The 18,196-nt window shown below is 37.1% G+C and overlaps 1 protein-coding gene across 3 annotated transcripts in view; it reads left to right on the top strand.

Moving 5' to 3' along the window:
* grid2 (glutamate receptor, ionotropic, delta 2) overlaps positions 1 to 18,196 on the top strand; it is a 546,810-nt gene that overhangs the window by 493,630 nt on the left and 34,984 nt on the right. For all 3 annotated transcript variants that reach the window (XM_031903170.1, XM_031903172.1, XM_031903175.1), the window contains exon 14: positions 12,875 to 13,041. In XM_031903170.1, coding sequence (XP_031759030.1) covers positions 12,875 to 13,041 — 167 coding nt within the window. The remainder of the gene's footprint in view (positions 1 to 12,874; positions 13,042 to 18,196) is intronic.

Below are 18,196 nucleotides of genomic sequence, written 5' to 3'. Positions count from 1 at the left end.
GAGAGGTTACAAAGATCCCCAGGGTAACTTCTAAGCTACTGAAGGCCTGTCTCACATTGGCGAATGTTGATGTTCATGAGTCTACCATCAGGAGAACACTGAACAGCAAGACAATGATCCTGACACAAGTCATTCTACCAAAGAATAGATAAAGAAGAAAAAGTGAATGTTCTGGAGTCCTGACCTTAATCCAGTTCTGAAGTCCTGACCTTAATCCAATTAAAATGCTGAGGAAAGACCTAAATCAAATGGTCGGTGTGAGGAAACCCACCAACATCCAAGAGGTGAAACTGTCCTGTATGGAGGAATAGACTAAAATTTTGTTTGCAGGACTGATTAACAGTTCCCGCCTTAAACCCTTCTGCCTTGCTGCCCCTTACATTTGGAATTCCCTCCCTATTTCCTCCGGGAGAATCCTCCCTCAGTCTTTTTAAAACCAAACTAAAAGACTACCTTTTGGAGCACTCACCCAGCACCTGATCTGGGAACTAGCACTTATACTGTAATGTCACCCACTGTGACCTACAGCACTTACATTTGCCCATTTGTGTCTGTTAGTTACCCCTCCCATATAGATTGTAAGCTCTACGGGGCAGGGACCTCCTTCATCTTGTGTTTCTGACTCTTATTGCAACTGTACCTTGTATTTATTTGTATTTATTGTTGTACTTTGTATTTATCCATTATCTTTAACCCCCTGTTTTGTATTAATGAATTGTACTGTACAGCGCTGCGTACATAAGTAGCGCTTTATAAATAAAGATATACATACATACATACAAGGGAGGTCACACCAAAAAGTGAGAGCACAATTCACTTACTTTTGGATCATTTTTTTAAATAAATACCTGACCAAATATAATATTTTTTTTTTCATTTGTTTCACTAGGTTTTCTTCTTCTACTTTAAGAACTTGTTTAAAAATCAAATGATGATTTAAGTCACACATATAAAAATGTAGAAGATTTTAAAGGATTCACAAACTTTCAAGCTCCACTGTAGCAGGACAGGGAGAATTCAAAAGGCCAGACAGTAGCACATGGTCACTTTACATGTTCCTTCTGTATATTTACATTTAGTACCCAGGGATCAGGACAAGCAAGTGATCCTTATTTTAACCATCTTTTGTTTTCTTCTAGTTTTCTGTTGTCTACATTTATTTCACATAACCTTGTCAGAGTTCTACTTTGATGTAAACTGTGTGCTAGTTTGCCTCTGTGTGTGTGTGTATATATGTATATATATATATCTAAAATTTCTGCTTCAGAAAATCTAACATCATGAATATATAATGCCTGATATATCCTTTTAATTTTTTAAATCTTGAAAGCTTGCTTTGCTACAGCCAATAAATAGTATGATGCGAACACAAAAATGTTTTTTCTTTGTTTCCTGCCTTATAGCCACAAAGATATAACATTGCACATTCACCCCGAAATGTCCTTTGTCCCTATCAAAAAGCCACAGTGAGCCTGTGGGAAACAGATTGAGCTGTGTGCAACTGGAGGTTTATCCCAAATAGTGGGACCCGTGTTGGGGTTAAAGTCTGATGGCAAGTTACTGTGATATTTAGGATAAAGTTTACTTCCTCTCTTATATATACAGTATATAGATAAAGGGAAAATCCTAATTTTTACATGATTTGTTGTAAAGATCTACTTGCTGTCATAGACATTGTTGTAAATATAGCTGAATGACTAAAACAGTAACCCTTAGCAACAGATAAAACATTTTCTATTAAGCAGGTGACTAGTAAATGCTTCCTGCTGATTGGCTATGGGTTCATTTATAATCACTGGGATGATTTGTACCCAGGCACCAACCCATAGCAACCAGTCAGTGATTACATTTTTCCGGTCAGCTTTATGTTTAACAATGAAAGCAGAATTTTGACTAGTTGCCATGGGTTACTGCCAAGGAGTAAATTTGCCCATTGTTGCCCATTGTTTATAAACGACACCTTTAGGATAATATTTTAGTACCCAACCCTTATGAAATTACATACTAAGAGTAGGTAAGATACACATGCCCTGACCTTCTCTCATTATATTGTTCAAAGAAAGCACAACAATTCACCTTCTCTGGGGGCATGATCCCTCCTAAAGCTAATATTTAGCTTGACTGGGAGGATTACAATACAAGCTTTAGCAGGCAATCATTGATTGTTTTTATTATTCACAATATAGTGAATGGCTGCGTATCTTAATATCAATCCACTTTGGGCGCAAATTATCGACACATTGCCTCAGCTTCTTTATCACTGAGATCGTTTTCTATGCTGCAAATAGCATGTTATGGTCTGTGTGAAGGTTTGTTGCTCTGGTAACAGAATTTATATTTCATAACATCTAAGTGCATTTCATTTTTCTGTCAGGACGCGGGAGTGAATACACTGTTAATGCCTTTTGTCAGTTAGCAACTGGCTCTTTATTATAATAGCCGAAATCATTGATAGATTAAAAAAATATTGCCTGTGTAAGAAAATAATGTGCTGATATTTTACAATAAATGTTATATATTCACTCTATAACCATATCCTTCCCCTTCAAATATATGTAATTATAATAAAATTTTAATTCTATTCATTTGTGGTTAATTGTTAGACTACGTTATAATTGCATGTATATATTGGGTTGTAATTTATGTAAATGCAACTCTCATCCATGTGTAGTATTTGATACCATACCATTTTCTTGCAGTAAACTCCCTTAATAGTGCAGGTATGGGATCCCTTATGCAGAAACGCATTATCAAGAAAGTTCCAAATTACGGAAAGGCCATCTCCCATAGACTCCATTATAAGCAAATAATTCTTATTTTTAGAAATTATTCCTTTTTTCTCTGTAATAATAAAACAGAACCTTGTACTTGATCCCAGATAAGATATAATTAACCCTTATTGGAGGTAAAACAAGCCTATTGGGTTTATTTAATATTTAAATGATTTTTAGCAGACTTAAGTTATGGAGATCCAAATTACGGAAAGATCCCTTATCCATAAAACCCCAGGTCCCGAGCATTCTGGTTAACGGGTCCCATACCTGTAACGGTTGTATTTCCTATGTAGACCACATTTGACAATACAATCTGTGGAAGTGTGCACTTTTATGTATTTGCATATAGATTAGCAAAATTATAGAACAGAACTACCCTTGATGTAGTTTCCTATCTACATTTAGAAAACTATCACCTGCAATCTATCATTTTTAATGTAACCATCTAGAAAGGAAAACATTTCTGTCTTGTGTTCTTGCTATAAACGTATTGCAGTTGCATTACATTACTTTTACTATAGCTGTCTAATGATACTATAGCTATATGCAGCAGAAGGTTTCTTTTAGGGTTGACAGCAATTCAAAATAATCACAGGGAGCATATTCATATTTCCTTGTCTGGTTGTGACCCTACCTCTTACTGCTGCAGAGGAGATCTCTATCTGTCCCTATCTGTCACTTAAAATATAATAATATTATTTCAGATTGACTTTTGTGTCACCATATAATTTTTCTACAATTTTTGTTTAATGTATGTTGGGTGGATGATCCCAGTGGGAAAATTTTAACATGGTCAAATATATGCCGCTTGACATATACTTTCCCTCTAAACGGTATCTAAAAACCCAGTAAAAAAATGTTTTATCACTAATCCACTCCGTGTTTAGCTAACTTTCATGTACTGAACTTGCAGTTCAAAGCCTATCAAGAAATGCCTAATCAGATTTGGAGCACCAGCTGATCAGCTTCTTCACTCTAATAGGACTGTTGCATGCCTGGGCTGGTATTGAAGGCCTAATGCAGGGGTCCTCAAACTTTTTAAACAGGGGGCCAGTTCATGGCCCATCAGACTGTTGGGGGGCCAGACTATAGTCTTTAAACTACGGCCCATCCCCTCCTCCTTACCCGGCATCCTCAAACTATGGTCCAAGCTCCCTGCTGCGCCAACTCTCGATGCCTGCTCCCTGCTGCTGGGTCAAACTATGGCCCGCTCCTGCGTCCTCCCTCTCATAGCTCCCTCGCTCCCCACTGCATCCTCCCGGTCCTCGATCAGTCCTCTCTCTCCCAGCTCCCTGCTGTATCTTCCCGCTCTCTGCTGTTTCCTCTCTCTCCCGGTTCCCCCGCTCCAAGCTGCGTCCTCCCGCTCCCTGATCCGTTTTCCCACTCCCCGCTGTGTCATCCTGATCCCAGCTCCCATCTCCCGCTCCCCGCTGCCAGGGGTCAGGACACAGCAGCGTCTGGGTAAATTACCTTGGGGGGGCCAGATCCGGCCCGCAGGCCGTAGTTTGAGGATCCCTGCCTTAAAGAATGGCTATAATCTGGTACAGGTACTCTACTGCATGGCTATAGACATTTGTATATGGTATGTGGTTTGTCCCTGAAGAAGAGTACAGTCAGTACTCGAAACGTTGGATTTTTTCAAATAAATTTTTTCACTAATCGCTAAGTCCTTGTGTGTGCGGCTCTCTGTCCTGACATTTATATATATATATTTTTAGGTGCAAATAACTGATTTCTGATACTGTGGGGGTTTTGACTGCTTCTGTTTGTAATTGTACTCTGTATTATAGACATGTAAGGAAGGGATGTTGCCTGACTTAGAATCAGCAGACTCTGATTTCCATTAACTAGAAAGTTTTGACTTTATTTTTTGTGCCACATTTCTTAATTATAAATTAACTAGATTGTAAATATTGTTGCCTTTTATGATGTGACAGCTTTGGTTCCAACATATGGAAGAAAGTTTATACAATTAGAAAAGCTGCTATTAAATTATACACCGTGTCTGCTGTTAAAAGCACTTCTTGATTTTCTAGAACCATTTGGCTTGTTCTCCTGCTGATCTGGCTGACTAATTTGAGGCTCAAATAGAATGTAACAGTAGTCCAATGTCTTCAGCCTGCATCCTCCAAATCCCACAATTCCCTGCACATGTGAAAAATAACATCATAGTGCAATGCTTTGTGGTTTATTTAGTTCCTGCATGCTGTCTGTTAGCTGTGGAGAAGTTGTTACAATTTGTAACATCAGTATTTTAGCCCCTCCTCCCCTAACAGGATTTCAAATGATGCAGAAAGAAAAGAACTGTTTTGCAGCTGGATTGCAACATATACATATTGTATTTATTTATACCTTTTGAAGGAACTCATTACAGTGATGAGTATATTAGGGGTTTCTACATTGTGTTGGGCTCTGTAACAAATTTTTGTTTAGATACCAGAGTTCCCCCTTAATAAAAGTAAGTTATCTAAAGCAATAGCTTTTCTATATTAATATAGTTTTTATTGAATAATATACTTTGTTTACAATAGTTTATTTGTTCTTTCTGTCTCTTAAAACCATTTTGTAGTAAAAATAAAATACATAACTGCTATGTTAAAACGTAACTTAAAAATGGTATGGAATAGAAGCATATATATTGAATATGGAAATGGTAATGGCACTTGAGGTATTTCAATTGGCTGCCAAATTTAGAATATTAATGTTTAATGTCATTTGAAATCATGTCACATTACTCTTTTGATTATGTTATTGAGTGCAGGACAAGGTGAAAACCACAATTTTATTGTACATTTGGGGTCTGCCTTGTCGAGCACAGAAACCTGTGTCCACTCCATGAATACAAAACAGTCTGTGGCATCAGAGCTTTATTCATGAGGGGTGGGCTGGGATAGGCACATAAGCATGCCCCTCCTGCCCCCATATGCTTACCCTAACTTGTGCAAAATTCAAATGACAAGCAGTAATACAGGGCTGCTTTGCACCTCACTACACTTTGCATTTCATGCCAAACTCGTAATCCAGTATGATGTGCCAAGTGTGAATATGCTGCTATTGCAGGTGCTTTGCAACAATGGGATACGATTTTTCTTCCCACGGTCCTCTGTCTGCACTTGCAGCAGTTAATAAAGTTAATGAATAGTGATAAGCAAATCATTCCTGTTTTGTTTTGCCGAAAAACTGCTGAAAAATTTGCGAAATGCGATTGTCACGTCTACCTTACAACTTTTTGTTACATGTGCTACAATTTTTATGTGTGGGTGACAATTTTTATGCCTGTGCAATTTTTTTCTCACTCCAAATACATTAAAGTCAATGGCCATTTTTTCTCTGCAAATTTTTTGTTTTGGCTAATTTTTGCCACAGTTTCATGAAATCATTTGCAGATGGCGAAATGTGGAATTTCACAGACCATCCATGCCTGGTTGAAAAAATGTGTTCATCGCTACTAATAGTTTATGTATGTGAGTGTATAGATTGGTAGGTGGGGGTTAGGTGTGCTGGGTTTACTGTGCTGGGTTTACTTGGATGGGTTGAACTTGATGGACACTGGTCTTTTTTCAACCCTATGTAACTATGTAACTATGTAACTAATGACCCCTTTAACCATTGTTAACATAAATGCGAATGTAATCAACAGAAAGGAGAAAGGCAAAGGTAAAAAAAAAGAGACAAAATACAATTAGTCATTTTTAAGTTTATCTTTCAAATATGCATGTAAAGCCTCAATATTTTGCAAGTAGCTTAACTGTACATGAAGGAAGGCTTTTCAAAAGCAGCGATAGCAAATAGATTTTTTTATAGTATGACATTTGTTTTACTTAGTTGAAAAGCGTTAATTTTGAAGGATACATTTCCATCACACTTTTCCACATTATTTTGTCTCTGGTTTGAGAAGCTCTTAAAAACTAAAGTAAAAAATTGCGGTCAATATAAACATTATCCACGTGGGATTTTGTCACTAGAAGTCAGTGTGACCCACAAGAAAATTTCAATCACACAACTACTGCCCATTTAATACGAATAAGAACATGAATCAGAGCGAAAGAGGAAATGTATCTTTTCTTGTTCTAGTTTCAGTAGAAGTGATAAATGGAAAGTCAAACAAAAGCAACAAAAAAGATAAATAGCTGACAAACAAAACATAAAGATTTACCAAAGATATGCATTACATAATGGCTTGTGCTGTTAGTTAGTATATGTATAATGACAGGTAGAAGGTTTTTTTAGTGATATAAAGTAAGTACACAGAAAATAAACCACTATGCTTATGATGTTTCACTTGTGGGGAAAATAAAGATTATTTTGACATTCGTTGTACAGGTATGGAATCTGTTATCTGGAAACCCATTATCCAGAAAGCTTGGAATTATGGGAAGGTTGTCTCCCATAGACTCAGTTTTAATCAATTAATTCAAATTTTAAAACATGATTTACTTTTTCTTTGTAATAATAAAGCATTACCTTGTACTTGATCCCAACTTAGAAATCCATATTAGAGGCAAACCCATCATGCTGGGTTTAATTGATGTTTAAATTACTTTTTAGTAGAAATAAAGTATTTGGATATATATCCAAATTACGCAAAGACCCCATTATCTGGAAATTCTCAGGTTCCAAGCATTCTGGATAACTGGTTCTATACCTGTATAATTCAATTCATAAGGACAATTACTGTATAACTTTCTTTTCTTCTTTTTAGCTTTTTACACATGATTATTTGATGATATCCTAGACTGAAAGTATATTTGCATCATCAATTCCACAGAATTCAGTTTATGAAATATAAATAATATATTAGTATTTATCATTTCTGTTAAATAAGAAAGTTGTCGAAATAAAACCAAAGACAAAGCCTTTTTACCTTTGGAATTATGAGAGCATAAAAAGCAAGGATGTGTGACAAATGCAAATCTTGTAAAATGCCAACTTTTACTTCTGCATTTTATCAAGCATCCTGTATTTAGAGCATTTAATAATGTAGGAATCTATGCATCATGCCCCAGAGCCCATATGTCCCTGCTTTCCAGTCTACAAATCTCTAAATAATACTGCTAATAGCAGAATAGTATACTTTTCTACACCATTTTTTTTTTTAAACTGGGCTTTATTCAAATACTGATTTCTACTACATCAATGACAAATTGGTGATTATTAGATGTTGAATAAAATGAAAAGCTGTAAAGAAGCATTAGTATAAATGTAAATTGGGGCAAAATAGCTGCATGTCCCTGAGGATCCTGAATTGCTGTCATTCGTAAAAATCGTCATAATTTTGAGTTGATTCACTCATCTATTTATTCTAACCAGATTTTCAGGTACAAATATATATCTATTATCAGCTTGGGAGCTTGGGAGCTTGGGGTTTTCCAGACAAACAATCTTTAAGTAATATGGATCACAGTACCTTAAGACTAGTAAAAACATTTTAAGATTAAAAAGATAACAAATGAACTGTTTTCCCTCCAACAAGAATTTATGCAGCTTTGACACCAGTACAATCAGTACAATGCACTTTGATAATTACAGAGGAAAAGAAAACCATTAAAAATATAAGAATTGTTTGCATAAACAGGACTTTATGGAAAATCGTATTTCATTTCAGAGATTTCTTGATAAAGGGCATCTAGATAATAGATCCCCTACATGTATTACCATTATCTGTTATCCACTATCCATTGCTTATGTACCTAGAGGGATGAATGAAACCAGGGTGTGATTCAACAACAAATTCAATTTAGGGCCCCAAACATTGATAGGTTGACCTATTCTACCAGGATATATTGAAATTGCACCTAAAATAGAGCCTTACTGCACCCTCTAAACTCCTGGGCCCCTGCAACCTCTACCCTGTAGTTACGCCCCTGAATGAAGTTGAATTGAGTGGCTGCATATTTTTCATAAATGAATGTCTCATGACAGCTATTCCCTTTAGTGGCTTTGCTTCTCTTATTATCATGCTGGTAGTATTGAGCAATGAGACACTAGGGGGCCATTTACAAACAGTCGGATTTCTTTTTTTTCTGATTTGGATTTTTTAGCACTAAAAGTCATGGAAAAAAGGTCTCAAATTTTTTGTGATTTATTATGCATCAAAATTGCTAAAAATCTGAATCTAACAATTTGCCAGCTAAAACCTGCCCAGACTATGTAGCAGTATGACAATTAAAAAAAAGAGGTTTTAGTGCAACAATCCAAAAAAATTTCGACTTTTCTGCAACTTCTTCCCGCAAAGACTTGAGTTCTGACTTTTTAGTAAATGTCAGACATTCGTGGAAATGAGCTTATCTAAATTTTTAAAAAGAAAAACAAATGAGAAATGTTTTTCCAAAATGAGTTGTAGCACATGTGCCTCTAACAGTATGTTAAGGTAACTCCTATTGCCCTCTTATTAAAGGAACAGTAACACCAAAAAATAAAAATGTTTTTAAGTAATCATAATACAATGCACTGTTGCCCTGCACTGGTAAAATTTGCACATTTGCTTTAGAAACACTTCTATAGTTTATATAAAAAGCTGCTGTGTAGCCATGGGGGCAGCCATTCAAGTTGGAAAAAGGAGAAAAGGCACAGGTTACATAGCACAGTGCTGTCCAACTGGCGGCCCGCGGGCTGCATGCGGCCCGCGACCCCCCTCTGTGTGGCCCCCCACCTGTCTGGCTGCTTTGATGGCTTACCTTTGAGTAAGCATTAAATGGTATCAGTACTGAGATTAACTGGCCCCCTGCATGGTTCTCACCTCAGATTCAGGCTGTAATCCCTCTGTATTGTTTAAAAATGTAATCCCCTGTGTTTTTCACACCTTTTAATACCTGCATTGTTCACCCCCTGCAGTGTTCACACCTCAGGCTCAGACTGTAATCACTTCCATTGTTCACTTCTTCACACCTCAGACATAGGTACTGTAGGCAGAGTATGGCACATACAGCCAGCATAGGGCAGGTAGAGTATGGCACACAGAGGCAGCATAGGGAAGGCAGAGTATGGCACACACAGGCAGGGTAGGACAGGCAGAGTATGGCACACACAGACAGCATAGGACAGTCAGAGTGCTACCTGTGTGTGCCATACTCTGCTTGCCCTATGCTGCTTGTGGGAGGTGAACCTGGCAGGGGTTTGTTGTGGGAGTTTGTTAGCAGTTGGAAATAGCCATTAAATGGTCCCAAAGGTGTGTAATTATATGCTGGGGGTTGCTCTGCTATCCACAGGGGAGGAGGAGGCATATGGAATTTAAGGGTATATCTTAATATGACATAATTCTTTCACATATGAATGATGGTTGATATCCCCACAGTAAGGACCAAGCATTTGGGATTTTGCTGTGGTACCACCATTGTGATAAAATAGGTGTGGTTTGAAGTGGGTGTGGTTTCAAAAAGGGGAGTGGTCAAAACTGGCTTCTATTAGCGGCCCTCCACCATGTATGCTAGAGAATTTCCGGCCCTCGGCACCGTAGAAGTTGGACAGCACTGACATAGCAGATAACTGATAAAACACCATTGTATCGTACAGATCTTATCTGTTATCTGCTATGTAACCTGTGCCTTTTCTCTTTTAAATGGCTGCCCCCGTGGCTACACAGCAGCTTCATTTACTAAACTATAGTAATGTTTCTAAAGCAAATACACCAGTTGTAGCAATGCAGGGCAACAGTACATTATACTGTAGTTCCTTTTATACACTTTGATTTTTTGGTGTTACTGTTCCTTTAAGTGCTGAAGGCATGAAAAGCTGGGTTTTCCAAGAAGAGGTGATTGTATGATTCATATATTTGTTGCCATACAAAGACAGTGCAAAATAGAAAATAACTATTTGGAGAAGTCAGGGCTGCATTGCCTTCAGCAGAATAAATAAAAGCTTTAACAGCTGGAGGGTCATGTGTGTATATAATGTTTGTATCTTTGTCTTTGTATGTAATCTTTGTTGATGTTTTTTCACATTACAGAGTTCTTTGCTTGTCTGGAGATAGAAAAGTCCAGGGTTTTCATTGCATGAGTGATGTTACTTGGCTGTGAAATGGAAAAAAAAACACAAAGCCCCTGATTACTAGCTTTGCCCATAGATATCGGAAAATATCTGAAATAAAACACTCAACACGCTACTGGGAGAAAGTTAACCACAACTTTATTAATAAATTATAACAACAACAAACCAAGCACACAGTGCATGCTAGCTAGTTCAGCAGCATTTACAAAGAACAAATTACTCCCAAGAGTCTCCTGTGGTAAGGGAGGTCCTAGCCATAGGCTACAAACCTCCTGTGCAGTATATCTCACCATATGTGGATCCACAGATTATCTGGCACTTAACTTCTCTAAAGTTGTGATACAGACATGGAAAAAAAACAAATAAAGCAAAAATGGAACAGACTCACAAAAATGATTTTTTTTTTAAAGGGGGCTATCACTCATCACACATAAAAATAAAAGTCCTTCAGAATAAACAAGAAACCCAAATTCTACTTTTTTATTAAAATTTCCATACCTTTCCATATTTACAACATAGTACTATTACATTGGGAGTGGCAAACCCTTACTACTCCTTTGAGAAGCTGCCTGAACTACAACTTGCTTAGACTACTTAATTCTGGTTAAGAGTGCTAGACTTTGTTTGCTCATATTTTTCCTTCCCTGCCTTTATGCCTGCGGCACAGGAATTACTTTCCCTTACATTTCTGTACTTCCTAGATGTCACTGACCTGGACATGTGCACCAGGTCCTCCTATCTGGCACATACAATTGATTTTGGGATAAAATAGATTTTGCCTGCCTATATGCCTAAAGTTTATTTTGCTCAACTAACATGATAGCATAGCATTTAGAATTATTTCTTAGGGTGAGGGGTCCCCTGCAAGAAAACAATTAAAGCAAATCAAGGCAAGGCCTAAACAGTGAGGGGTGACGTACTTGCCTCTTGAACTTCTTAGTGTCTAATGGCGCCATGGTACCAGAAATGGCTTAGTGGACTCAGTTTCTCCCAAAATCAAAAGATCTAATTACACCACAGCATGGTGGGTATAATGGGACAGGTACTGTTTCTCTGAAACCAATAACTAATAGCAGAGAATTACAGAACCCTGGAAAATTGTCCTCTATGCAAGACACCTGCAGGTAAAAAAAATGAATTACAAAGAGCATGGGGCACAACAGTTAATGGAAAATATTCACTACAAGTATACAACATTTTCAATGGATGCTGTACCACAAAATGTTCGAAAATGTTCATTAAACTCGTTAAATAAACATGTATGCAAATACAGTTCTAGCAGATATGTAGCAATAGGTTGAAATAGGATGTCTCAAGTGCCAGAGTCCAAGTTGAATCAAAATATCTTTTTAATATTCCAAATGACAGTGCTAGAAAGTAATTACTTTTCCACCTAAGGATGGACTTTCTTGAAATAGCTTAACAGATTCTCTCATTCAAAATTAAACACTGCCTGCTGCTGCAATGTAATGGCATATTTCCACTTTCCATGTTCTTCAGTTCATGAACTGTAGCGCATAAGTTTTTATCTTAATACAGATGTTAACTTTAACATATTGTGAGTCGGCCGTGTCATTAAATTATTTATATTACGATCCTCTAGGGAAAATGGATGCACATCAATAAAAAAAAAAAAAAAATTCTTGAAACATTGTTTCTAAGTAAAACTGCAAATGCTAAACGGACCAATGTTTTAAATATAAAACATAAATAAAGAAGAAGATAAAGCTATAAATATATTGACTAATATGAGAGTCATCTTTTTTTGGGTCTCCTTTTTCTCCCTTCTTTGTATTCCTTTGTGGGTGTTTCTGTGTCTATTGGTATCTTCATGGTAAGTGAACAATAGATGATTTTACCCAGAAAGCAGAGTAAGCCCTATACTTAGTAGCAGATAAACCTTTACATGCAGAAAGCTACTATGAGTTCTCTCAGAGCCCCAAAATATCTCTGTAACACAGGTCTCAGTGACACTTAGATGGAGGCATGGTTTGAGAGGACCTGATGAAGTTGAGTCCATTATTTATGTTTTGTCACAGTTTTAAAATTATTCAAAATAACTTTAAAAATGACATATTAGTTTACACATTATTTGATTTATTATCTTTCCTTAGGTCAAACATGGAAATTACGCATTTGTTTGGGATGCCGCAGTACTGGAATATATTGCAATCAATGACCAAGACTGTTCATTTTACACAGTAGGCAACACAATTGCAGACAGAGGATATGGAATTGCCCTTCAGCACGGCAGCCCTTACAGGGATATATTTTCACAAAGGTCAGCATTTTTATTTAAATGCAATATGAAAAGTGACATGCAATAGTAAAATATCTGTGAAGTCTGCTATTTGTGATAAAGTTTGCAATGTGAATAAATCTTGTTTTCTTCCAAAAAATTTTTTTCAAAAACACTTGCATAAAATATTCTAAAGTATGAAAGAATTAATACAGGAAAAAATGTTTTAGAAAAAATGATAGTTGACCGGCACAATGAGTGTAATGCAAGTGGGGCTTGGCCCCTGCGTGTTTATTTAAAAAAATAGCAGCAGCGTTCTGGGGGCGTACCCCTTCGTCAGGCATTCGGCCTGACGAAGGGGTGTGCCCCCAAAACTTGCTGCTATATTTTGAATAAACACGCAGGGGCCAAGCCCCCCTTGCATTGCACTCGTTGTGCTGGTCAACTATTTTTGCAGGACTGCATTGGGAGTGCCGACTCTCTGGGCTGTGCACTGAGTAAGAATTGTTGGAGGAGGTAAGGGTGTGCTGGGTGAACTTTCCTTATTATAAATGATGCCGTTATACACCTTAATAATGGGTGACATGTCCCTTGCCTTTGATCAGTGGTTGCATTGGTATGGTCATTGTGAATCCAGTTCTCCACACCAATCCCCCCAGAACTCATGCCATGATATACTTTCCACAACTCCCTCCAAACTAAATACTCTTCTGTCTCTCCCTCAGTTTTCAAAGACTACTGTTGTTGCCTTCTCCTGGCCTTTCAGAAGAAAGTATGCCACCCCCCATAGTTTATAGAGGCGCATTGTTTTTTTCCAGTATTATAAAATTATCCATTAAATCTCTTTAGATGGGGTCCTGAGTTCTGAGGTGTACCCTTCTGAGCTTGTGTGGGCTTCATCAGTTCAAAAATGTAATAGAAGTGACTCCTCGTTAAATGAAACCTTGCATTTGTATGCGGTAGGTCTGTTAGCTACACAATGGCAGGGGCTGACATGAATGATAAAGATTCATAAGATGTCAGTTCTACAGTCAAAACTATTATTCAGTAATAGACTTCCAGCTTCTTAGATTCCTAGAATCAAAAACCTATTAACTTACAGTGATATGTGACAAAGACAAAATGCAGCAGACATGTGGTTTTATATTTTACTGCTTTACAATTTTACAGTATCCCCTAATTAAATATCTTCCTTGCTGTTTAAATACAATGTGCCATTAGTAGACAGTCCAATTTAGAGTTGTCATTTTCCCTCTGGAAATCTGTAAGGTTCTTTGACACTTTAAGTTACTGTCCTGAGAGTGCTAATTTGATATAATCTTTGCTGAAATGGAAGTAACTTTTTATTACAGGTTTTTGAAAAATATATAAAGATTAAATATGCTTAAATATTACCAAGACTTTGATGTATTACGAAGTAACACAATGTACAACAATAAACACCTTGGGTTGCTCTGGTGTTTTTTTTAGTTAACCCATTTTTAAGATTCAACTCAAAAACCCATTTTTAAGATTCAACTTTCAACTCTTGTGGATGGGGTATCCACAAGAACTGAGAAAAAAGAGCTCTCAACATATTGAAGATTCCTAGCTAGCAACAATGTATTTTGTGGGAAGGTGCTTTTACCACAACCAAAGTAACAAATATCTTGCCTTTAATCAGCAGGTTCATTAGTATGGTCACCATGAATCCAATTCTCTGCTCCAGTCCCTCCACACTTATACCTTGTTATACTACCCTAAACTCATTTCTGTAATACCCCTCTGTCACTAGAGATGTAGCGAACCTCACAAAAAAAGTTTGCGAACCAAACTTCTGCCAAAAAGTGTGAACTTTTGCGAACTTTGCGAACCCCATAGACTTCAATGAGAAGGCGAACTTTAAAACCTAGAAAAGCCATTTCTGGCCAGAAAACTGATTTTAAAGTTGTTTAAAGGGCGCCACGACCTGGACAGTGGCATGCAGGAGGGGGATCAAGGGCAAAAATTTCTCTGAAAAATACGTTGTTGACACAGTGTTGCGTTTTGTGTTGTAAAGGGCAGAAATCACACTACATTTCTAAATTTGTGTAATAAACTGCATTAAAACGTCCGGCGTCTACATGCCAATCAAGTCATGTAAAGGTTACAGCCGGTTCACACACAAAGACAAAACGCTGCAGTAGTGGATACGGAATATATTATTGCTGGTGGAAAAACGTCGCTCAGGTGATTTTATTGCAATGCAATGTCACTACTATGTGTAACGTGTTTGGTTGGTGCTGGGGGTAAACTACTAGGAGCAGAACACCAGTCCCCAACACAGCTAGACTAATAGCACTGGGCTCTATAAATTACAGTAGCAAAGTAAAAAAACACAAATAAAAAAAAATTATGTGAATGTGTGGTTGGTGCTGGTGCACTACTATGACCAGCACACCTGTCTCCAACACAGACGGAGCTGCAGTACACAAAGAAAAGAACAGTAACAGTAATCAGAAAATAAAAGCAGTCCTTACAAGGATCACTAGTCAGCAAAGCTACCTAAACTGTCCCTCAAACCCCTGCACAGCTCTCTCCCTATGCTAACTCATCAAGCACACACAGGCAGAATGTAAAATGGCTGCTGGGCTTCGGTTTATATATGGAAGGGAGTGGTCCGGGGGTGGTCCAGGAGGGAGAGCTACCTGATTGGCTGCCATGTATCTGCTGGCTCTGGGGTGAGAGGTCAAAATTTGTCTCCAGCTAAGGCGAACCCAACATTGCGAACATCGCTAAAAGTTCGTGAACTTGCGAACACCCGATTTTCATGCGAATTAGTTCGCCGGCAAACAGTTTGCTACATCTCTATCTGTCACTCTCACAGTTCCCAAAGACTATTCCTGCATCTTTGTCCTGTTCTTCCAGGAAATATTATGCCATCCCGAAGAGTTTGATACTGACACCCTTTACAAACTCACCCCACACCCCCAGCGCCTCTATACCATCTAAAGTGTCAAACATATCTTACATTTTGTATACAAAATGTATTAATGTAGCCTGAACTCTCAAAGCTTTCAAGAAACCTATTGGCAATTTTTGAACATGAAAAATTATAAGTAGATAATCCATTGAAAGATATACGTTACCAAATAGTGTAAAGAACCAATTGCAGAATGAGGCTATTATATGCTTAATGTTTATCTGATTGAATATGCTTAGCTTCATTCATTAAACATAATTCTGTAAATGCAAAAATATATACAGCTTTTGTTGACAGTGGATTCTGGGTAAGAGAATGAAATAAACACCAAGCTCGATTATAATATTTATACAAATATCTGTTCCTATCTCCCCCAGTCTTTCTGATGCCAGTATTTCATCTGTTTGTCAACAGCAGATGGAGAGAGAGATGACCACACAGAATTTTAAACATGACAATAATCTGGCAATGACTCACAAAATGTTGGCAAAGCTTTTTGTTTGTGCTGAATTCATTTATATTATTACTTTCAATAGTCAATAATGTTTTTTTAGCTTGATAATATATAGATTTTAGTAATGTTTTTCAATGCACATTCCATTTTGTAATGAGTTTACCTATCCTTAGGCAAGTGTGTGATAAGTGGTCATATTTTTCAATTTATTCTACTTTTAAAAATAAAACTCATATTCCCATGAAAATCTTTCACTTATTAATACATTTCCAGTTTGACTACTTTCTCTGATTTTCCTCTACTTATAAAGAACATTAACATTCTTTTATATGAAAAAATCAAAATCTACAAGAATGTTTTAAATGTCTTTCAAAAAATGAAAATATTGACTTATTTCTTTCACTAGTTGCACCCTGGCACTCCTATTATTTCCTATGGGATAATAAAGAACTTCTTTTTGAGTGAAATGATAGCAAAAAAACTATTGATATTTTACTGCCATTGATAATTTTTTCAAAGTAAATAAAATGCTGCTGAATTAATGATATACCACTTTGTCAAAATGCCCAGTAGTAAATTGACAACTATATTTTTTTCTAAACTAGGACATGTTCAGTCTCTCACAAAACCTAGTTTTTGGGTTTTTCAAAAAAATAGCTTAACAACTAAAACCTGCTGTGATTTTCACTTTTTTGATTTAAAAACCCGCTCAGAGAAAAAAAAAGATCAGGAACTCACAGGTGGTTTGAGTAACCAATTGCTCAAGCTGGAAGTATCAGGCATTAATAAATCAGCTCCTTAGTTTGACTTAATTTCAGAAGTCAAACTTAAGTATCTAAAATTCAGGCTTTGGCTGATACGACACCAGGCTTATGGCGTATACTTTCGGCAAGCTTAAAAACGTTTGCCGAAATATGCGCCATATGCACCATATGCCCCCTACCTGTACCTGCACCCGAATGAAAGGAATACACGCGGGTGCAGGCACATGTAGTCGATATCCACATAAAAACCTGAGAGAATGGAAAGAATCGCGTTTTTATGCATATTTCAGCTACATGTGCCTGCACCCAAACATATCTCATTCATTCGGGTGCAGGCACAGGTAGGAGCGTATGGGGCATATTTTCGGCAAGCGTTTTTCCGCTTGCTGAAAATATATGCCATACGCTATGAAACTGCGTGAATTTCCTCTATTCCATTTGAATAATGTCATACCAAGTAGTGTATATGTAACTAATATCTTTAAAACTAATTTGTGCTGCTTGAAAAATTGTTTGTTAAAAAAGTGTTTGCATATGATCTATCCCAAAATTGATTATGCAGTGGACCTCAAGTGGTAAAGTTCTGCTCTGTCTGGACCTTGAGCTTCACATAGATTTTGTGTAACATTTTGAATTATGTTTTTTGTTGACTAATCTGGTTATATTGGTATACAGTATGTAAAGCCATATGTACACTATGGGGGGGTCATTTATTGACACTGGGCAAATTTACCCATGGGTAGTTACCCATTGCAGTCAATCAAATTGTGGAATTCACTGTTCTACCTGCAGCTGGCTGAAAACAAAAAAAATCAATTGCTGGTTGGTTGCTATGGTTACTGCAACCAATCAACAATTACTGTTGAAAAATGGGCCCCAGAATCTTTACGATACCTCTTGTAAGCACTTGTCAATGATATTCTAAAGGCATACTTATAGAATACCAACTAGTTGAACAGAATTGAAGATAATTTTATATTGTATTGCTTTTATGGCAATATTCTAATGGGCTAATGTGCAAACAGTTCTTAAAGGCAA

The sequence above is a fragment of the Xenopus tropicalis genome, chromosome 1 (assembly GCF_000004195.4).
Source record: "Xenopus tropicalis strain Nigerian chromosome 1, UCB_Xtro_10.0, whole genome shotgun sequence".
NCBI classification, from domain to species: domain Eukaryota; kingdom Metazoa; phylum Chordata; class Amphibia; order Anura; family Pipidae; genus Xenopus; species Xenopus tropicalis.
Note: the sequence above shows the minus strand (reverse complement) of the source record. Positions and strands in the feature narration are given on the sequence as shown.